The sequence below is a fragment of the Schistocerca serialis genome, chromosome 5 (genome assembly GCF_023864345.2).
Source record: "Schistocerca serialis cubense isolate TAMUIC-IGC-003099 chromosome 5, iqSchSeri2.2, whole genome shotgun sequence".
Taxonomy (NCBI): Eukaryota; Metazoa; Arthropoda; class Insecta; order Orthoptera; family Acrididae; genus Schistocerca; species Schistocerca serialis.
This window is the reverse complement of record NC_064642.1, coordinates 613,015,082-613,039,514: the sequence shown is the minus strand read 5'-3', so window position 1 is coordinate 613,039,514 and position 24,433 is coordinate 613,015,082. Positions and strand designations below refer to the sequence as shown.

General features: G+C 40.6%; 1 protein-coding gene across 1 annotated transcript in view; it reads right to left on the bottom strand.

The window, feature by feature from the left end:
• LOC126482132 (peptide transporter family 1-like) overlaps window positions 1-24,433 on the bottom strand; it is a 314,290-nt gene that overhangs the window by 179,610 nt on the left and 110,247 nt on the right. Inside the window, exon 9 of the mRNA XM_050106109.1 lies at window positions 11,251-11,418. Coding sequence (XP_049962066.1) covers window positions 11,251-11,418 — 168 coding nt within the window. The remainder of the gene's footprint in view (window positions 1-11,250; window positions 11,419-24,433) is intronic.

Here is a 24,433-nt window from a genome sequence, read left to right as displayed (position 1 = left end):
ACAACTGAAAAGGAACAAAAACATTGTTGGACAGGAATAATCAAGGGCAGTGATGGATGACATGAAACACAGTACATACCTAACAGAAGAGGAGTGATGTATTTATAATGAAAAATGGTAAAGATTTCACTACATGGTAAAGCAGGACAATAGACATAAATAATGTTCATATTTGACACAGGTCAGACCCTCAGCATAACGGTTGCTATCAGATTCTCAGCTAGGAACATGCCCTCCTTTGGCACTAACGCTCATTTCACACCTGTAATTCATGCTGGAACCAAACTGTTGAGTAGTGCTTGAGGATTATTGCCTGGTTCCCCTCTCCAGATGGTTTTGAATTCTTGCTCCCTTTGAGGAGGGGATTCATTGAGAAAATGTCCATCAAGAACATCCCAGGCGTGATCTATAGGATTTATATCTGGGAAGTGCGAAGGCCATTTCATATGTTCAATATCTTCACTTTCCTCAGCAGTCCTTTGCGGGCAGGCACTGTCATCCATAAATAGAAATTTGGGTGCTCTACACAGATGGAAATGATCCAGAATAATCTCCCTGCAACATCACTGTGCTGTAATTACACTTCGTGCAAAATATATGCAGCCATGTTCAGCCACTGTGCATAATGCCTGTCTACACCACAACAACTAGGCCATAGCAATGAAGTTCATGAACATTCTGTAGTGTGTAATGTGTTCACCTCTCTCTCCGTACTAACTGAAGGCCAGAATCACTTGCCACAGTGAAATGGGATTTGTCAGAGAATATCACTCTGGACCACTGTTGCTGACCCCAACCAACTTGCACCTACACTAACAAACACTTTCTTGATGATGGTATCGTGAAGCAGGATGAATTTAATAGGTTTCTGAGCAAACAAATCAGATTGATTAAATAGCTGCAGAATGGTTCTGGCAGAGACATATGTGCCAGTAGCAACTGCAAGGTCTGAATTTATCTGCCTAGGAGTGAGATGTCTGGTCCATTTCAATTCTCTTGTGGTGTGGTGGCCCATCTATAACCACAGCCATGCTTTTGCACACCATTTCCACCCCCAGTGACCTTTTTGTACTGCAAGACAACACTTTTGGACACATCCATTACTGTGTCCACAACAGTGACACTCTGACCAGCTTTAAACCATCCTCTGCTCGTTCAAGATCGTAAGCACTCAAATGATACCTTCCACACATTGCTGTACCACCTGAAATGACACATTAATCAGTCCTACAACAACCTTCCTAAAACACTGTACTGCATAAACTATTGAATGCATACAGAGCATTCATGCACTAGTTTCACTGCAGTTAACGTGTTCCGCCCTCTACATTTCCTTTTTCTATCGTTGGTCGGGTGTTCTGTAGCAGTTGGGTTGTTCTGTGGCAATTTGCAGTTGTGATTACTAGATGCCATTGACATTCAAATTTAATTTTTGTAATACTATATTAGGGTCTGATTTTTCCAGGTTTTTTTTTTCTTTCGAAAGTTGATAACTGCATACAATTATTGCTGGTATAAATATAATGAAAATCATAATTGCTACTCACCATTTAGTGGAGAAACTGGGTCGCAGAAAGGCACAACAAAAAGACTGTCGAAAAGTCAGCTATCAGCCAACAAGATCTTTGTCAAAACTAGACAACATACACACATGCACTCACACATGCAAAATCAACTCACACACACATGACCACAGTCTCTCGCAGCTAGAGCCAAATTGCTGACATCAGTTATTTTGCCTTTTTTAGTTCTGAATAACTTTTTAATTTTTTTACAATTAATTTTTTAATGTGTTTTAGTGTTTATTATATGCATTCACTGTTTTACAATTCATATTTTTGGATACATTACTATTCATTGCATTTTTTTTAATTTATAGGTTTTAACTTTATTGAGAATACACAAACAATAATAATAGAAATAAAATGGCGTAATACAATAATAACAATTATAACTATTTTAACACAATTGTTTAACATATATCATTACTATTATCATCAATGCTACATAAAGTAATAAATGATGAAGTGTATAATGAAAAGTATTATATGTTACAGTCTCATTGTTAATGTCAAGTTTTCTGTCTTACGTTTATACATTACTTGTCTAGGAGATCTTTGTAAAACTCCTTTGCAGCATCTGAAATTTCAAAGTACTTCCCCAAGACAGTCACATCTTTCTTCTTTTCTTTGATAACCATATTTTGTTTTGGCAGAACGGTATATGTAAGTATTGCTGGATGGCATTGTTTCTTTCTACTCAGCGATTCAACTTCTACAGAATCTCAAAGTATTTATTACTTACTGACACATTAACAAATTTCTTTACTTTCATGTACAAGATGACATTCTGGTTCTTCATTTTCAATGGTAGGTTGGATTTTAGTACTTTCCGTGCACTGTCTTTTAGATTTTTAACAATCCAGTGTTTAGAACACTGGAGTACCATGATCTTCTAAAACTCATCATATTCTTTACAAGACAATAATGAAAATAATCAGTTTTTGGCTGAAGTCAGACTCAGATGCCAGAGACCGTGGCCATGTGTGTGTGAGTTGTGTTTGCATAAGTGTGTGTGTATACGTCGTCTAGTTTCGATGAAGGCATTGCTGGCTGAAAGTTCACTTTCCAACAATCTTTTTCTCGTGCCTATGTGTAACTCAGCATCTCTGCCATATGGTGAGTAGCAAGTATCGTTTTCATAATATTGTTACATTCCATCCTGCATTTGCCACTGTTTGTAATTATGTGTATTTTATTTACTGACTGATAGCTTTCAGAACACTTGACAATGACCATGTGTCAAAACCGAAATCACAATAAATAATACTTTTAACAGCCTAAAGCAGGATGATTTCATTCAAAAATTTTATGAAGGCTGTGGATGCAGTCCTCACCAAAATTCTAAAATGATTATTTAAGTTTGGGGTAGATCTAAGGGGCAGAAGTCATGCCACAGAACTTTTGGAACAATATCAGTCACACAATCCAACAGAAAGTTAAGGCAGATGAATCTAGAACTGTTGCACAATCAGATTAACAGCCGATCCACGCAAGTTGCTGAAAAGAATAATATACAGAAGAAAGGAAAAGAAAATTGATGATTTACTGAATGATAATCATGTAATGGCATCAGCAACTCAGATCTAATATTGTGTTTGGTAATAGAGGCAAAACTTGAGAAAAATCAAGAGATTGTCAAAGGAGTTGTCTTCTGAGAAGAACTATCTGACATTGTAAAATGATCCAAGATGTACAAAATTATCAGAAAATAGGTATAAGCTATAGGGAATGGTGGATAATAAACAGTATGTACAAGAATCAAGAGAGAACAATAGCAATGGGAAACCAAGAGAGAAATGCTCAGTTTAAAAAGGGTATAAGACAGGGGTGTAGCAGTTTTTCTATGCTGCTGTTGGACCTGTACATACTGACAATGGAAAAAAATTTGGAAACACTGAAAACAAAACTCATTACCATGTCTGATACAGTGTATGAAAATGGTTCACATTCAAAACAGCTTCCAGTCACCTCTGGATGGATAAATACAGGTCCTATTTGATTTTCAAGGAAATCTTATACCATCATTCCCTCAAAATAGTGGCAACTTCAGGTAACTATGATGGAGGTGGATGGTGATCATGCACCCTTCTCTCAAAAGTCAACCATCGGAGCTCAATAATATTGAGATTCAGTCACTGTAGTGGCCACGTGAGATATGACAATTCATCCTTGTCCTCACAAAACAAGTCCTCAATGATGTGAGGTGTGACAACAGATACCCTGTCATCTTGGAACACAGCATAACTGCTGCAGAATGAACATTTTACCATGGGATGGCCTGATCAGACAAATCAATCGCATAACCTTTGGCAACAATGCAGTCTTGCAGAGTCACCAGGGGGCCCATGGAACACCATGATATGGCTGCCCAAATTGTCATCACACTCCTGTCACATTTCACTCTTGCGATGTAAACTCATTCAGAAGTTGCAAACAGTGAAATAAGACCCATCCAACCAAATGTCATTCTCCCATTGCTCCTTACTCCAGGCTTTCTGGTTTCAGTACCACAATTTTCTATTAAAAGCATTTGCATCAATGATGAGCAGTTTTGTAACTCCAGATCACCCTGTAATTCCCTGCTAATGGAGCTCCTTTCACTTTGATTTAATGCTGACAGGATTTGCAAGTACAACATACAGTTCTGCCATGGCTTTTACAGCTGCCGGCCGGTGTGGCCGTGCGGTTAAAGGCGCTTCAGTCTGGAACCGTGTGACCGCTGCGGTCGCAGGTTCGAATCCTGCCTCGGGCATGGATGTGTGTGATGTCCTTAGGTTAGTTAGGTTTAATTACTTCTAAGTTCTAGGCGACTGATGACCTCAGAAGTTAAGTCGCATAGTGCTCAGAGCCATTTGAACCATTTTTTTACAGCTGTCTTCATCTTATTTTTCATCACAGTTCTTTTCAATGATCACGCCTCATTGTCACTCAACACGCACTTTCATCTGCATTGTGACTTAGCAGATTATGTTTTTATACTTTCTCTATATGTGTGCCTCTTGAAACACCAAACACTTCAGCTACCTTGGTTATGGAAGCACTCATATAAGAGCATCATGAATAGAGATGTGGAAATAGAAATGGATTAATAACTGCTGGAATAATTGGAAAAATTGATTGGAAAGAATAGCTGAAAAAATCTGAAGGTAATTTATGAATATGTGCACAATCTTGGGTGAACTTTAACTGATACCAATCTCAACAGAACTTTAATATCATTACATTCAAGGTCAATAAACATAATTTGCATTATGTACTGCTGCTTTCAGTTATGTGTGATACCAAATAATCACTGCAACAACTGAAACTGTCAATCTGTCAATGAAGCACAATATTTTTAGTATAAGTACACCAAGTTCAATAGGCCCCTATCAAGTCTGAGTCATTAAGTTCACGTTAGTTCCATTGTGTTTAGTCTTGAGTGTGACAATGTCAATGCACGAACGCTTCTCCAGATACCACGTGAATTATTCTTGTCTGCACTGAACCTCTTGATGGAGGATCTCGGCGGCAAGTGAAATGATGAACAGATAGGATTTCAACTTATAGCTGTTCGAATAAATATTCCTTTTCTAATAACTTTTTATAATACTTTTAATTAATTGTTAAAATACACATTTTTAACAATGCTGGTACAACGGATCCAAGCATACGTCTGTATGCTACCACTTCGTGAAACAAACAAAAGGGTGAGGATGCATGAATTAATAAACTGAGGAGCATATTTCTTACTTTGTTTCACACAGATATTTAACGATGTATCAAAACATTATCCTTGCCACAAAACAGCTCGTTAATTTACCTCTGGCAGTGTCCCTGGTTTATAGCTCATTCAGTTTACATATAGCTTATATGTAAGAAAAGAAAAGAAAGAAAAATAATATGATTCAATACAACTTCCCCTCCACTGTGCACTGACATCATACGGAAGTGCACAGTGGCTGAGCTTATTTCCCTTTTTGAGGTCTGATAATCCTGGCTGGCATGGGAATAGCCTTTATATTCAGTCAATGGTGTTACCATGAATGGTTATCAGTTGATATGGGCATGTCAGTTTCATTTAAAACACACACACACACACACACACACACACATACATACAGAGAGAGAGAGACATCTTTTTGTATTTACATTGCAAGGTTTGAAGCAATCAACAGATTTACAATACATTTTCTCTCCTAACAAAGTGCATACTGTAACTGCATAGTCCCATTATTGTTAGTCAGTATCCACACAGTATCTAGCTTGAAAAATACGCATGCGCAGCTCAATGTCCATCATCATCACAGTTCATGCTTACATGTCCAGTACGAGGCCCAAATGTCCATGTCGTGCATTCACAGCAGCTTTCAGTACACACATTCCTGAAGCTCGTGTTCAGCAACATGATCCTTTGTGAAATCTTCGATGCGGTGACAATTGGTTTCCATATGAGCAAACCAAGGAATTTGTTTCACCTCATTGCTCTCACTTATTCAGTGAAGAGACCAGCCGTACAACCGACACCTATCAACAAGGTACGTTCCTCGCTGCTTTTACGATGTTGTTGAGCACAGAAAATTCATTTCACATGAAGTATTGCCATTTTTAGTTTACCACGTGCACACCCATGTGTTGTTTTGACACATGTACACTTAACACTTTGCAGTCAGGTTTTGTATGTTTCTGTGCTTCATTTTTGAGCATCTTTCATACAGTTTCCCCTTTTTATATATAGGGTCACTACTTGTCATTTGGTTTTAGTACATTTTATCTGATTTCATTTTCATTACATTATTTGATTCCTATTATATGAGTAAACATTTTACTCTCATTTAGTTATACATGCTTCATATAATCTTCATACAATAATAGATTCTGTTTTCATTTACAGCACAAATTGGCATGCATTTCATTTCAATTTACAGTGACTTCTTGTCAGTGCATATTCATTAATTCAAAAAGAATCAAAGAAGCAGCAAACAACAGTCACTACATTTAGATACTCTGCGCCACTCAGATAACTAGCATGGCCTCGCCTCTCTAGCATTCTCCAGAAAGGATCTGCACACTACAGGGTTTTAGAAATTCCATGGAAAAGCAATTATGTGCTCAGTTACGTCTCATTAATAGACTTAACTGTGATCCCAAGGACAAAATAGTTTGTTGTTATTAAGCACAACTCAAATCTGATGATACCAATTGTATAAATACTTATTCAGTGTTTAAAAGTGAGCTCAATATTTACTTTATTATTTTTGTTGTATAAAGGATAACCATTTCATGTGCTGAGGTTTACAGAATAGTATCATCAATACAATATGTTACATATAATGAGGATAGAACAATGTTTACATAGGTAACAAACGTGCTTAAAAATTTCAATGTAATTCAGGTGTTTGACACTTTCACGGGTAGTTGACAATCACAGTAGTTATGTTTCGGCCCTTTCATCATTTCATAGTACTCAACCTCAGTTCAGCACCATAATATGTAACATACTGCAACTGTTTTCTTCTTCACATGCTTTCACACTATCACATTGATATGTATCATAAACTTACAACTATATTTACTTGCGGTGCAGGCCTTTCTTGTGTTTATATGATACCCAACACTCTACAAGCATTTATCTTTCTTCACTTTAGGACCTGTCGATGCATTCTTCCTTGGAAGAAAAAACTTGATACTAACTTAAATCTATATCTTCATAGATAACTGTATAGTGGCTTGATGGCATCGTGTTATCACAAAACTTATTTCATGTTTTCATGTCATGTGTGCATCTCTACTTACCTTATAGATCTGAAAGATAAAGTGCATTAGTGGCGTGGTGCGACTTCTTATCCAGTTTGCTACATATACTGTATTCACTTATTTACCTTCAGCAAGACTTCTCTCATCCATCAAGTATAAATAGTGCATGCACTTTCAATACTTAAATTTGTAAATATTGTACATATACAAGTATAATGTACATAGTAGTGCAGATTAAGTAAATATCTCTTAGTTTAGCGCCCCTTTCCTGTGCACATAATCCCTTAGATTATCTTTGTATGTGTGTATTGTGCAGATAGTCGTAGTTGTAGTATAGTCTCTCCCTTAATTTTCTATGTCTCTGTTTATTCGATAACCTTTACAAACGCTAGTGCGGACTGTAGCTCATCAGGTTTGTTTGTTTGTTTTGGATGCTCCAACACTTGCAGCTGTGCCTGTCGGGCATGCACATGTTTGTGGTATGTTGACCAGCTTGCTTCCCAATGTGCATGCACTGTGAACTCTGATACCACATGTGCTGTAGCAAGTTGTTTATGGCACTGCATGCTACCATGTGTTTCACAAGTCCATTTATTTGTTTACAACTGGGCTACGGGTAAGGCAAAGCATTGTATTTAGAGTATCATCATCTCTAGACACATAAAAGTAAAATTCTTCCTTGTTAAAACCACTCATCATATTGTTTACTGTTTACACATTTGACTTATAAAAAAATACTAACAAAAATTTTCCTTAACAACTAACAACATAAACTCTGGAATGTGACTTTCCAGCAGCCTAATATCATACATATATACAACTTAGAGGGTAAGCAGCCCTTCTTCAATATATAGATGGTCTCAAGTCTTTGTGTGGATATAGGCCTATGTGTCTAGCTGTGTGTGTGTACCAATCTGTACACTCCCGGGTAGGGGATTTTAGTAATTAAGTATGGTCTGGTGTATAATAGGTGTCACTTACAGTTCAGTTTTCCAATTATAGAGAATTTGGGATGTGTTCCAAGTAACACCTTTTGTCCTATATAAGACTATGTTGTACATTTCAACTTTCTGTCATAAATTCCTTTCCTGTATTTAGCCCAGATTTCAAGGTTGATTAATGCTTGTCATATTTTTATCCACCAATGATAATTCCTGTATTGTTATCTTGGGCAAAGATTTTTCCCAGTCGACTAATTGTTTGCAATTCAAGATCAGCTCATTTGGTGTAAATCCAGTTGATCTATGAGGAAGGTTAACAACTTGTGAGAAGGGGGTGATATATTCAATCCACTTCATATGTTATGAGGTATATAGGCCCTCACAAACCTGTTGAATTCCTTAAACACCCTTTCTATGGGGAATGCTTTGGGATGAAATTTGGGTTGTAAAATGTGTTTGATTTGGTTGGACTCTGCAAACTCTTTCCATTTACATCCAACAAAATATGAGGCATTATCTGTTAACATGACCTCTGATTTTCCTACTTTTTAAAAATAATCCTCTTTGATTTGTCTTGTAATTGAACTAAGTGTAGTGTTCTGTACAGCACATAATTTTAAGTATTTGGTGAAAATATCATACAGACATACTACACACATTATGCCATCCTTACCTCTGGGATAGGGTCCAGCCACATCCAAAGATACCTTTTCTAGAGGTTTTTTTAGCTGCAAATGGGATGTAATACAATCTGTTTGGAGATGGTGGAATGTTCTGTTTTCTAGCAGACAACACACTTGCTTAACACCTGTAGTACTCTTCGAGCAATGTTGGGGAAATAATATTTACCTATTTTGTAAGTGTACCTTGCAATGCCATAATGACCCTAAGTATTGCGTGTGTACGAGATAAAATAATCCACACATTTCTCTAGCAAACACATGTGCCATTGTTCTTGTTTAGAATGGATCCTATGAAACAGAACACCTTTGTGAATAGTGAAAAACCTTTTTACCTTTTCATCACTGTTTGGCATTAAGTTTCACTCGTACTTTACTCCAGCGTGTGCCTGCCTGCTGTAATTGCTCCATGTGTTTACACATGTGGACATAGTATGGTCGGAGTGTTTTGATCAACATAGCTCTTATTTCACCTTCTTGCTCTAAGAGATCATTAAATTCCTCTAAGCCTTGTGGTACTTGAGAAAGAGCATCAGCTATTATGTTTTGGTTTCCTTTTATGTACACTATTTCAAAATCGAATTCTTGAAGATACAAACACCACCTGGCTATATGTTGGTGTAGGAATTGACAAGTTAACAGAAACAATAGGGACTGATGGTCATGGTATACTTTTGTGTGTTTACAACAAAGGAAACATTCAAACTTTTTAAAGGGCCAAATTACAGCCACAACCTCCAACTACATAGCTGAATATGAATGTTCAGCTTCAGATAAGGTGGAGATGGTGAAGCCAATTACTTTAGGAATGAGTTTTCCCTCTTCTTCTACCATTTGAAAGAGGCATGCACCCAGACCTTGAGAAGACTTGGCCTAAGTATGCCTTCAATTGCCTCTTGTTTTGAGGAGCAGGGTAGTTCATAATGGCACCAAGTTTTTGAGGATCTGGCAGTATGCCTTCCAAAGAGGTTATGTGTCCTAAAAATTTTACCTTACTCAAAAGTATGGGTCCTAGCACTTTGTCCAGAACAGAGATAAATACAGGTGCACTTACATTCAATCTAAATAGTAATAGTTGAAATTCGAAGCTCCTGCCCCACATACAAAGGTGGTATACTTCCGACGTTCTTCATGTAGTTTTATTTGCCAATAAGAGAACCAGGGATCAATTAAAGAAGGAAATTTAACATCATGGAATTTCATAAACTGGTCCTCTAAATTGTCTGGGCGTGTTTGTACTGATACAATAATCTTATTAATGTTACGTGCATTGAGGACCAGCACACCTTGCCATCTGGCTTATTAGTGCCCACAATAGGATTACAATAAGGAGAAAATGATGTTTGTATTATACCCCACTCAGGCACCCTGTTAATCTCTTTTCTTACTGCTTCCCTCTTTGTCCATGGGATACGGTATGAAGTAGAACAAAAAGTTTCATGAGGATATACTTTCATTTGGTGCACAAAATCCGTAATGACACCTGTTTTTTTTTTTTTTTTTTAAAAAAATACATGTATATAAGCAAATACAGCTGCAACTCTCACTTATATGTCCCCTCAGTCTCAAGATACCATCTACACTCCATTTTGATTTGATATCGCCAGATACTTTACATAACAGAATCCTTCCCCCGATTTTCATGGGAGTTGGCATAAATCCAGGCAGTTTTTCCCATGGTGGGAGAATGACTTCAAGAAAGTAACTGCCAAGTGTGTAAGTTGCAACTAGCAGTACCTTAGCTCAGCAACACTTCGATTAGATGCCAGCAAAAAGTTACTTAAAAAGACCTTATGACATCAGGCCACATTATGTGGGATTGATACTGAGAGTAACAGACAGTACTGGTGTAAGTTATGCTTTTATGATAAAGTGACAGGTGGGCAGGAATAAATTATTTATTATTTACCTGTCAACAATTTTAAGGATGTTGTCTAAACTCCTATTTCTCTATTACTGATATTTTGTGATTATGGTCTCAAGAGTCCACACAGTTGCATCTGGTGTAATGTTTGTCTTAGACTGCATCAACTAAGAATGTCTGGACATTACATGCTCCAATTCATGAAACTGGTTCTGCTTTGTGGTGCTTTTAGGTGTTCAATTGAGTTGTTGATTCTATTTTTATACACAATGTTTCAGAAACCAACCATGTTGTCTCGTTCAGGTGTTGCAAGCTGTGTTGTTATGTGTACTCTCTGGCTGGACACCAACCAGAGATTCGGGCACTATTTAGCATTTGCATCACCCACAGTTTACAATGCAACAAATTGCAATAAATATGTTTTGTTTCTAAGAGCACACATAAGAATAATATATTCAGTTTGTTACCTGTTGATCAAATAAGCTCCAAAATAATGGAACTGGAATAAATAGAAAAAAAATTCCGAACACAATTTTCATATCATCTATTAACTTCTCACTGTATTTTTCAATAGCTGCATCCAGCCAGTGATCAGTGTAAAGGACTTTAGATTCCAGTCTTCTTTTAACAGCATACTGGAAGACAAGAATACAACATTCAAAATGAAGTATTAGTTTTGCTACTTTATTTGTATTAATGTAAAGAGATAGATTAATTAATTTTTAAGATATGTTTACTGAACTTTTACAGCTCTAAGAGATTAAATATTTTCACAAGAAAGAAGAAGAAAAAGAAGAAGAAATATTTTACATTTTGGTTAATTCTCTTTAATGACTACAAATAATCATTATAATTTTATATTAATAATTTTATGAAGTTGGTAATTATGGCTTCTCTTCCTTTGTCAGTGAGTCTCTCTTTGTCTCCTGATGCTTCAATGCAAATTTACCTCTTATGTGAAGAGTTAAGTACCATAAAGAACAGAAAATTTTAAGATTCTCCATTTCTACTTTTGGAATGTTGAAAACAGGATAAGGGCTACTGAATACAGCAATTTAAATAGGGACTGCAAAAAAGAGTTGTACGAAGGAAACCCATGACCTAACTGCAGGACACATTATTGAAGACTTTATGTAAAGGTTGGTTTAAAAGAGGGGGGAAGGGACCAAACAGCTAGTTCATCAGTCCCTTGTTCCAAATAAAACAATGCAACAAGGGCAAGAATAAAACAAGTGAGACTGACAACACAAAATTGACAGAAAGTAAAAATCACAAGAACAACAGAAGGGAAACAAACACTTAAATGGAAAAAAGGGGAGAAGAAAACCACAGGAATGCAAGAAACAGATGGAAGAGATTAAAATGACAAAACATGGCTGGCTAACCATGAGAATAAAAAGGAGAAGCAAGCCACTCTGCAACAAATTAAAACCTCCACCCTAAAAGCAGTAGAGTGGAGGAAACAGAGGGACAAAGGACATGCGCTAAAACTTAGATTAAATGATAAAACCCATCCTCAAGAATAAAATGTAAGACTAAATCAGCTGATGAGGCATTGTCAGATAAAATTAGCGGCAACGAGTCCGGTAACAGAAGATTTTGTTGCAGGGCAGTCAAAGTGGGACAGTGTACCAGAATATGGGCCACTGTCAACTGGGCACTGCATCGACACTGAGGCGGGTCTTCACAGCACGACACTGAGGTGGGGCTTCACAGCAGAGGAGGTAGCCGTGGGTCACCTAAGTGTGGCCAATGTGGAGCCGGCAGAGAACCACAGAGTCCCTGTGGGAGACCTGCATGGAGAACTGCCACACATTCGTAGTCTCCTTAATGGCACGCAGTTTGTTGTGCGTACTGAGACTATGCCATTCCATCTCCCAAAGCCAAAAAACCTGGTGGCATAAAAACAAACGCAGATCAGTTATTGGAATGCCAATCTCCATAAGAGGTTTCCATGTAGCTTGTTTGGCCAGCCTGTCAGCAAGTTCATTGCCTGGGTTTCCACCGCGTCCTGGGGTCCACACAAACACCACTGAATGTCCGGACTGTTCCAGGGCATAGATGGACTCCTGGCTGGCCGCTATCAAAGGATGATGAGTGTAGCACTGGATGATAGCTTGTAGGCTCCTCAAGGAGTCAGTACACAGAAGAAATGACTCTCCAGGGCATGAAAGATGTGCTCAAGAGCACGAGATATAGCCACCAGCTCTTCAGTGAAAACACTGCAGCCATCAGGCAAGGAATGCTGTTCACTATGTCCTCCATGGGAATACGTGAAGCCGACGAGACCGTCAGCCATTGAGTCATTGGTGTAAAGTACTTCATGGTATTGATACATGTCAAGAATTGAGAGGAAGTGACAGTGGAGAGTCAACGTGACTGTCAGCCATTGAGTCGTTGGTGTAAAGTACTTCATGGCCTCGGTACACGTCAAGATTTGAGAGAAAGTGACAACGGAGAGCCAGGGGGTGAACTGAGTCCTTTGGGCCATGTGAAACATCCAGGCGAAGCCGCGGCCTAGGTGTACACCATGGATGTGTACGTGAATGGATCTCAAGTATAGCTGGTAAAGGCAAGAACTCCAGTTCAGATAGAAGGGATTGGACATGAACTGCAATTGGAGACCATGACCTGATGCGGGAGATGAACTGCCGTGGGTGGGAAAAGGAGACGGTAATTCAGATGCACAGGAGAACTGCAAACATGTGCAACATAACTGTCAAGCAGTTGCGCTCTCCTGACCTGCAATGGAAGGTACTCCAGCCTCCACCATGACGCTGCTTACTGGACTCATCCTAAAAGCTCCCGTCGCTGGTCAAATGCCACAGTGGTGCACTGGGTTGAGTAAACGCAATGCTTAGGGCACCGCCAAACCATAAACCAGACTCCCATAGTCAAGGCAGGATTGAACAAGGGCTCTGTAAAGCTGCAGCAGCGCAGAGAAATCTGCACCCCAGTTGGTGTTGCTCACGCAGTGGAGGACATTGAGGTGCTGCCAGCACTTCCGCTTAAGCTGACAAAGGTGAGGAAGCCAAGTCAATTAGGCATCGAAAACCAGTCCTAAAAATTGATCTGTCTCCACAACAGTGAGGGGATCAATCAGTGAGGTAAAGTTCTGGTTCTGGATGAATGGTCCGATGCTGACCGAAGTGCCTGACACACGACTTTGCGGCTGAAAACTGGAAGCCATGGGCTAGAGCCCATGACTACGCCTTGTGGATGGCTCCCTGTAGGTGCTGCTCAGCAACACCAGTACTGGTGAAGCAGTATGGAATGCAGAAGTCATCTGCATACAGAAAGGGTAAGACAGACAGCCCTGCAGCTGCTGCTAGACCGTTAATGGCCACTAGAAATAGAGATACACTCAATACAGAGCCCTGTGGGACCCCATTCTCCTGGATATGGGGGGAACCATGGGAGGCACCAACTTGGACATGGAAAGTACGAAGCACCAAGAAATTCTGGATGCAAATAGGAGCGGGCCTCAGAGACCCCACTTGTATAATGTGGCAAGGATATGATGTTGCCAGGTGGTGTCATACACTTTTCGTAAATCAAAAAAGATGGCAACAAGGTCTTGGCATCTGGAAAAGGCTGTTCGGATGGCAGACTCGAGGGAAACAAGATTATCAGTGGTAGAGCGAGCCAGGCGGAAATTGCCCTGCCATGGAGCCAGTAGGCCATGTGACTCCAGGACCCAATCCAACTGCCGACACACCATATGTTCCAGCAGCTTACAAAGAATGTTGGTGAGGCTGATGGGCCGATAGCTATCCACATCAAGCGGGTTTTCACCGGGTTCAAGCACTGGAATGATGGTGCTCTCCCGCTAGTGCAATGGAAATATGCCATCGCACCAGATCCGATTGAAGATCACAAGGAGATATAACTTGTAGCCAGACGAGAGATGTTTAATCATCTGACTGTGGATCCGATCTGGCCCAGGAGCTGTGTCAGGGAAATGTGCAAGGGCACTCAGGAGCTCCCACTCTGTAAGTGGAGCACTATAGGGTTCACTGTGTTGTGTGAGTGAACAAGAGGACTTTCCCTTCCATCTGCCATTTGAGAGGCTCGAGTGTAATTCTCCAACACAGAGGCACGAGCATAGTGCTCAGCAAAGTGCTCGGCAATCACATTTGCATCAGTAGATAACATGCCATTTATGTTAACACCAGGTATACCTGTTGGGGTCTGGTACCCAAAAACTCATCTGATCTTTTCCCTAAGGAAGGTGACATATGGTATCCAATGGTTGAGACATACCTCTCCCAACACTCCTATTTCTGTCTTTTGAAAAGCTGGCGAACGCAGGCACAAAGCCATTTAAAGGCTATGAGGTGCTCCAGAGAATGGTGCTGCTTATGCCACTGTAGAGCTCACCAATGCTCCTTAATTGCCTCAGCAACTTCCTCTGACCACCAAGGGACTGTCTTTTACTGGAGGCACCCTAAAGAATGAGGGATCATGTTTTCTGCCACAGAAACGATAGTTGTAGTTACCTGCATAACCACCACATCAATGTTACCATGTGGGGGATATTCAACAGTGACAGCAGAGGTGAAAGCATTCCAGTCTGTCTTGTTTAAAGCCCATCTGGGCAGGCGTCCATGGGCCTGATGCCGGGGCAGTGACAGGAAGATGGGGACGTAGTCATTACCACACAGGTCATCATGTGACCTCCAGTGGATAGATAGGAGAAGGCCAGGACTGCAAACTGAGAGACCAATGGCAGAATATGTGCTGTGTGTCACACTGAAATGTGTGTGGGCACCTGTATTTAATAGGCAGAGTTCGAGTTGTGACAGTAAATTTTCGACATCTCTGCCTCAGCCAGTAAGCATGGTGTCACCCCACAAGGGGTTATGAGCGTTAAAATCTCCCAAAAGTAGGAAAGGTTTATGGAGTTGATCAATCAGTGTAGCCAATGTATTCAGGGGTACTGCACCATCTGGAGGAAGATATACTTTGCAGTTATTTCCTGTGTCATCCTTATCCTGACAGCCACAGCTTCACGAGGGGCTTGGAAGGGGCACAGGTTCACTGCATACTGAGTTCAGGACATAGACACAAACGCCACCTGACATTCTATTATCGTCACTACGGTTGTTGTAATATCCCCTATAGCTGCAGAGGGCAGGGGTCCACATTTCCAGGAACCAAGTTTCCCTGAAGGGCAATGCAGAAAGCAGGTGTAAAGTTTAAGAGTTGCCATAGCTCAGCCAGGTGGTGGAAAAGACCACCACAATTCCACTGGAGGATGATGTTACCGTGAGGCTGGGAATGGTGGTGTTGGGGCCATCAGAGGGTACTGTTTCTTAGCAGACTTCTTCTTACTTAGCTTGCTCTCTCACTTCTCTTTAGGGGCTTGCTTGAAAGATTTCTACAAAGCAGCTTCAGGCACGGAGGAAGACCATGAAGCTTTTCGTCCAGCAGCTTTTGGCTCCTTGAGCCACTGGTGAGTGTCCACTGTGGCATTAGTGAAGAACTTGGGAGAGAGGGGCCCCAAGGGACCCCTTCTGCACAAGAGGAGCCAGAAGAGGCTGTTGCTTTTCCAGCTTGGCTTGGAGATGTGGTAGGCCAGAAGCTGGAGGAGATTGAGGCCAGGTGGATTACAAGATCGAAGGATGTATTGCAAGAACAACTACCATCTGTATAATTTAAAAAATGTAGGTGTTGGAGGGAATGGTACAGGTTGTGAAGCAGTCATTGAAGCTGAGCATGTTGAGCTCAGCAGCATGTTTCACCACTGGTTAGTCAGTTCTGCTCTCAGTCACAATTTGTCAATGACCATTTATTTGGGTGAACTGCTGGTTGTTGGTCACAGTCACATAAAATGCTGTTCAGAAATTACAGCAGAGCTATTATACAATGTGGCTGCTTTGCAAGTGACCCTTCTAATAACAAGATAAAATTTATTTGTGATAGTACTAGAGTTGGATGAGTTGGGTTGGTGCATTTGATAGATCTTACACTTCGGCCTTCCACAGGTTTATAATTTACGTGACAAGAGGGTGGGAAAAAGCATGGCATACTGATGGGTGAGGATATTTCCTAGAGTGGGTGGGTCACATAATACCACAATGAGAGTTGTCAGAACAATTGTGGGTAGGATGTTGCTCATTACAGTCACAGTAAGAAGTAGTTAAACCCTGGCAAAGGATACAGTTAAATTGTTCCAGTTCAGGGCGATCCTGGGTGATTTGTAAAGAGAAATATGGGGAGGGGGAGTGCTCCTTTGCAGCTGGTGCATGGGAGTGATCATAGAATTAGTTGTGATGGTCATCCATGGGTTAGCCAGGGATATGGAGAGACATTTCAAAATGGAAGCGACAGCAGCTACCAAAATGCAGGTACTGTTGAGGTGCACTTGATAAAAACAGAGGTTTTTATGGAGCCACCAGCAAGGTGAAACTATCCAGGTGGCATTGGGATAAGTGCTATATCAGCAGTCTACTCCTAATATGCCAGCAGCCCACATTATAGAAGAGTTACACAAGCAGTCGGTTTCCTAGTAGACAGCACATGATGGCAGCTATGTTCCAACAGCCACCAGATGGCAACCCAAGTGGCACCAGAGGTTGCTGCTGGCCCCCAGAGACTGTAAATAGGCCTGTATTTAGGGAGGCACTCGGGCCCTGAGCCATTAATTCACTCCAAGTAGGCTTCCTGGGCCAGGCACCAAACACAGTCACATTCATTCAATTGGGAACGGACTTTGGAGCTGGCACAATGATGATGCCAAGTTTTGCATTAGGGCTTCTGTGAGGGGACTTGTAAAAATTTTGGACTTAGTTTTCATTAGTAGTCACGAGTCTTAACTATGTTTTCATCACACTAGAACTTTAATATTGGACTGTCCTTCAGGGATTTTAACTGGAACTGAGTCGGAATTCTTATCATTTAAATATGAGACTGTCCTGTCGGTACTTGAGAATTTTCCAGTTGAGTGCTTTGTGTACTTACTAGTTAATAGTATTTCCCAACCGGTTTTGTTTTCCTTCCAGAGACCTTACGTCTAGAGCTTATATTTCTGTTGATTCTTTCTTGTCACCAGTTGTGCAAAACTTAGTTTTGGACTGAGGCTTTGCTAGTTGCTACTGGACTCTAATTCTGATACTTTGAATGTGATAACTTTAGTCGTTACATTTGTTTAGTTCCTTGAGATGCCACCAGCCTCCTGCCACAGTTCCTGTTCAGTGTTAACTTCAGAAAATTTTTTCTGTGTGATTACTGGTTACAAACTGATTATTTTGTTAATTATGTTGCAATAAACTTGAGATCACTGTACATCTGGGACTTCTTTTCTTGACTGCCTGCAGCGGATACTTTGTTGAGGATTAAAAGATTGTGAAAGAAGTGGTGTTCTGCCACTTGCTGCCCAACCACTCTATAAAACATCCTAGTTCATCCTCAAACCACATCTACTCCCAGCCACTTGTCACATGGATCATACCCCAGTGTAAGACCAACATCCAAGACCTGTCCAATGAACTCACCAGCTTCACCTATACTTTCTAATCAAAGGCAAGACCACTTGCAACAGCAGTCATACCATATACCTGATCTGTAGCAATTTATGTATAGCATTTTACATGAACATCACCACCAAACAGCTCTCCACCTGAATGGTTGGAAACTGCCAAACTGAGTGACCAACAGCAGAGTGAGCCACATAGGGGCAGAAAATACTGCTGAGCACAACATGCTCAAGTCCAATGGCTGTTTCACAGCCCACATCATCCAGATCCTACTCCCCCCACCGCTCCCAACCTCTCCACCAGAACCAACTTCGCTGAGTTATGTAGATGGGAGTCATCAGAGTCATCACTGCAACATTTCCTTCCCTCCCACAATCCTCCCAACCTGTTTCCTCTAGCCTCCATACACTAAAACCGCTATACGCGATGGACAATGTAGTGATGCCACTTGATGTCACCATGGAAATTGAGTAGCTGGCACAACATTGCTACATTACTGTCAGCCACTACCAACATGATGCTTGTCAGCACAATTTAATGAGGCCAGGTCTCCTACAATCCTGCATATAATTTGGCACAGGGCTGGTCTGATCCATTGTAAATCTACCACAGCATTGACACAGCACAATGGTATGTCTATCGCTTTGATCATCACCATGGTCTTTGCATATGGATGTTTACTTTCTCGGACTCTGTTAGTAACTGGTCGGACTTTGACACTGTGCAAACCTGACTTTGAATGGATTGCTTACTTAAAGATATCTTACATTGCTCAGGGAAGCATTCTATAAAATATCTCAATTTCTTGAATAAACTGGGGCTAGTCTCTATTAGTTTTGAGTGTCGGTCACCTGTACAGTATCATTGAAACATGCAAATAAACCTTAAACATTTTGTAGTTACGTGAGAGTGTAGGTCTTCAACCACAGACCACCTACAACAATTCCTTCTTGGTATCGGTGATGCCAGCTGAAATCAAAGGCAAGTTAGTCACATTATTCTAAGAGAATTATTGTCCTTGCAGATTGGAAGTAGAAAAGGTTAACATGATATTAGTAAACTGCAGGAGCAGCCATGGGAAGGTCCCAGAATCAGCATCACTCACTGAAGGCAATAATTCTCATACATTATTAGGGACAGAAAGTTGGTTGAAACTGGACGAGAATGGCAACAAAATCCTAAATTCAGATTGAAATATACAGTGTACTAAAGAAAAAAGTATTCCATATTTTTAGAGGTGGCATTATGGACCAAAACAAGACAAAAATGTCCAGTGAACATGGGCTCCAAAACGCATACCTTAAGAGTGAGCAGCACTTGTTCATCTTCATAATATGAAACAGATGTCTTCTACTGCAAGCACATAGCTATTAGAAATTACCTACAGATGGTAGTAAGCAAGTCAGGACACATTCCTCTGATACTGTTCAAGGCTACAGCATGAAGTAAACATCTGTTAGGGTTGCTACTGTAAGTTCTGGGTAAGTGCATGACATACAGTAGTTCTAATGGAACCAGTTTGTGCTAAGTTTGTGTCTTTGCACTTACCATCATAATGGAAGCCTACTGTTCAGTGAACGAAATGGCAGATATCAGCTTCTGTAATGGTTTGTAAAATGGAAACAACTGTCAAGCCCACATCCTATATGGTGCTAAATATCCACAATGCAGGGTATCAACACAATTATTAAGCCAATCTTTTCCAGTAACTAGCAGACACTGGCTCTATAGCTCAAACAGTGGTGGATCATGAAGGACCTTGCACTATTTGACTCTGTTATGGAGGAACAATCGTGGTAATGAGAGGAAGAAGATACTGGAATGAGTGCATGCAGAATTTCAGCATCTATTGGAGTTAGTCATCCTCAACTCAGAGCAATCCTGGATGAACAGTTGCTATAACTGTATTATGTATACAGCATGTCCAAGCCCTTCAGTCACAAGATCAGATTCCCAGAAAGCGGTTCTGCCAATGGCTGATGCAAAGATGTGGAGAAGGTTCATTTTTCACTGTTCACAGATGAGGCTGGATTCACTCGAGGTGGGGTTGTCAATTTTCATAACCAAAATGTGTGCACTGATGCAGATCCGCATGCAGATGAAGAAGTAAGGGACCAGGACCAATTTTCAATTAATGTATGGGTGATAGACTAATCATTGGGATTTTCTTTGTGCATATTAGTTTAAACTCTTGAATTTCTTGGATGTCTGTGTATTTATCAGCCACACTTCAACATTTTAATAACTGTATAGTGCATAGTACTGCTGTTTGCAACACAGTAATGCATTTGTTTTTGTTTGAAGAGCTAGTCACTGTTGTTACTCTCTTCAGCTGACTCGAAGCTTCCATTCCTGCAGTAGTTCATTGAAGCACACCATTTCATTTGTGAGTTGACACAGGTGCTAATAAGAAATGACTTGGCCAGAATTTCCTGGGTGCCCTTTAGTTTAAAATCTTGAATTTATTGCATGCTTACATATTTGTCAGGCACAGTACCACATTCTAGTAACCATTTAGAGTATATTCCCACTGTCTTTAGTATGGATATGGACTGTGAATTTCTGTGTTCAGATGCAAGCTGAGTTGGTGACCCTTCACTCATAGCTCTAGGAAGTGCTGGCTTCAGTCACACAGGCTGCTGCCAATGGGCATCATTGTGGGGATCCAAGGGATGTCCAGCATATATCAGGCATCCTCTGATTGGTCCACTACTGTAACCACTCCGGGTCCTGCCCACACTGAGGTCGACCTCTCACACATGGTTGAGTGTGAGGTCACACAGCAGTGAGGCAGGCAGTGAAAGACTTTCACAGGAACCAATAGAAGGGCCTTCCCAGTTCATGTGATGAACAGGTTTCAGGTGCTGTCTGTGTCTGATAAACACCCTGAGGCAGATGCATTTGCTTGCCCTGTTTCAGGAGATGTCTCTCAGCCAGCAAGATCTGGGCAGTCACAGAGGCTAGGATTATTGGTAGTAGGGAGCTCCACCATTAGGCGCATAATGGGGCCCTTAGGAATACAGTTGCCTAGAAGGGGAAGATATCCAGAGGGCACTCTGTGTGCATACTGGGAGGAGACATCTCAGATGTGAAAAAAGTGCTTCTGGATGCCAAGAAGAGCACAGGGGGCAGCCAACAGCAGGTGGTGATTCTGTTGGTACCAATGATGTGTGTCATTTTGGATTGGATGTGATTTTCTCTGGTTTTGGGCGGCTAGCTGAAGTGGTAAAGACAGCCAGTCTTGCTTGTGGGAAGAAGGTGGAGGATCAACTTCAGACCATTGGTACAGAGCCAAGTAGATGGTGTGGATCTGAGCGTCAGACAGTGCTGTGACTGTGTAGGCTGTAGATCTCTCTACTTGGGGCTTAGGGTGATGGGTTTTAGGGTTCTGCTTAATAGGGCAGTGGTCCACTACACACGGGAATGAGCTAATTGGTTAGAGGGAACACATGGAAGGGACTGGGGGGTTTTTTAATGTAGAAGGTCCTGGGAAACTACAGAAAGGGCATCAGTCTAAAAGGGCATAGGATGAGGGTAGATATAACAACAATTAGTATCATAGTTTTATAAACTGTCCTAGTGAGAAAAAAAACAGAGGTTCAAGTGCTGATAAAAAGCACTGAAGGTCAAATCATTATCCATACTGAAAGCTGGATAAAGCCAGAGATAAGATCAGCTGAAATTTTTACAAATGACCTAACAGCATTCAGAAAGCGTAGAGTAAATACAGTAGGTGATTAAGCGTTTATTGCTGTCAGAATGCTTTTGCCTTGTAGTGAAACTGAAGTAGGCAGTTTCTGCAAGTTAGTTTAGATTGAGGTTATACTTCACAACCAGAATAAATTAATGATTGGTGGAACATCAACAATGTGAGGTAAAGATAAATCACTACTTACTGTAAAGATGACATAGTAAGTTGCAGACAGGCACAACTAAAAGATGCTTACTCAGCTGCCAGGGGGACAGTCACCTGTGCTTGTGTGAATGAATGTGTGTGTGTGTGTGTGTGTGTGTGTGTGTGTGTGTGTGTGTGTGTGTGTGTGTGTTTTTTCCCTTCCTTTTCTGATGAAGGCTGTGGCCGAAAGCTAATGCATAAATGTCTTTTAGTTATGCCTCTCTGCAACTTAATGTGTTATCTTTAAGGCAAGTAGCTGTCTATCTAACGATACATTGTTGATAATCGGATTCTTTCTCCAAGACTGGCAATGTTGTAATGAATCTCAAAACTTAGTGCAGATTTCAATGTGACAAGCTTTTATAGTTTACATAATTAAAAAATCTGGAATAAAATCCAAAGTATGCCAGTGACAAGACACAATCAATACCTTCAGTTTTTGACAGCAATGGTAATGTTACCGATGAAAATGCCACTAAAGCAGATGAAGTAAATATTACAAAACTGAAACCAAGAACAACTGCCAATGTGACTAACTGAGAAGTAGATATCCTCACTGCAGCAAAGAAACTTAAATCAGTTAATAAAGGCAAGGACTCTGGTCCACATAGCATTCCAGTTAAATTTCATTGAGAGTATGCCAATACATAGTGCCACTTACAGTTGTTAGCATTCAAATACAAGCATTCGCTTGACAAAAGATCAGTACTTAAAGACTACAAAGTTGCACAGATCATACCAATACTCCAGAAAGGAAATAGGAGTAATCCACTGAATTACAGACCCATATATCTAACATTGCAGTAGGATTTTTGAACAAATACTGAGTTCTGCTTAATAGGGCACCCAGGAAAATTACACCTGCTTACCCTGCCTTTGGAGCAAGTACAGTTAGTCATGTATCACCTGGACCAACTCCTCAGCTGGGTATAGGTTCTGTAATGATTGTAAGGCACTAAGGGAATCAGAGAAAATGAGAAACCATTTGCCCCATGTACGATGCACCTGCTCCAGTGCCTTCAGGATCGTGTGGAGCTCCACTGAGAAAACAGTATACAATTCAGGAAGGTGAATCCTGGTGACATGGTCGGAGAACATGACAGAGCAGCCAAAGGAATTCCCTTGCTCGGAGCCATCAGAGAACACGATTGTGAAACAATGATGTATATCTAAAATGTTAAACAATAGAGAGTGAAATGTAAAATCTGACTTATGGTCTTTCTTAAAATTCATGAAGTCTAAAATAAGTCTGGGCCTCTGGAAAATCCAAGGTGGAAATCTGCTCCCACCACAATGTAAAACATGAAGACTCGCCACATCCATCTCTAGAAGGCAATACTGTGCATGAATCTCATACAGCCTAGTTGCCTGTTGGCAATGGTATGGTAGGTGGGTGAGTGTGTATGGTGTGGACAGTGTTTTATATGGCTGATGCACTGTAAGTAGCTGTTGCCTGATGTGAAGTGGCAGTTCACCAGCCTCTTCACGGAGGCTTGGTATGGGGCTTGTTCTGAATGCCCCAGTCACCAATTGAATCCATTCATGGTGCATCACATCCAACATCTTTAAATAAGGGGGTCTGACAGACCCATTAACCATGCACCCATAATGGAGTTGAGAACACACAAATACCCTGTAAAACTGGAGCAGACAAGTTCTGTCTGCTCACCATGTACTGTGGCTAAGACATTTTAAAATACTTAAAGCCTTAACTGGCCATTTTTTCAGGTCCTTAAGATGTTGTAACCACATAAGCTTAGAGTCAAACATGAGGCCCAGAAACCTCTCTGTGTCTTTAAAAGTAAGGATAGTGTCCCTCATCCTCAACTCAGGAAAGTTTAAAATGGAACGAGAATGGTTAAAAAGAACACACACAGACTTCTCAGTGGAAAACATAAAACCACACTTCTTCGCCTCTTCATTCAACTGACATGCTGTCATTGCAAGGCTTGAAGAAGAGCAAAACACAGAGAAGTCATCCACAAACAAACAACAATGGACAGGACTTTTCACTATTAATGTAATGCTGTTAACAGTTATGACAAAGACAGTCACACTTAAAATGCTATCTTGAGGGACACCATTTTCTTGCTCAAAGTGATCAGACAGGATGTCACTGACTCAGAATCCAAAATATCATGGCGATAGGAACGGCTGAATAAAAATGGGAAGACAAACACGAAAACCCCATTCATGCAGCTGCTCCAGGATAAGATGTCTCCAAGTAGTATCATAGGCCTTCTCAATGTCAAAAAATATACCTAGAAGATGATGGTA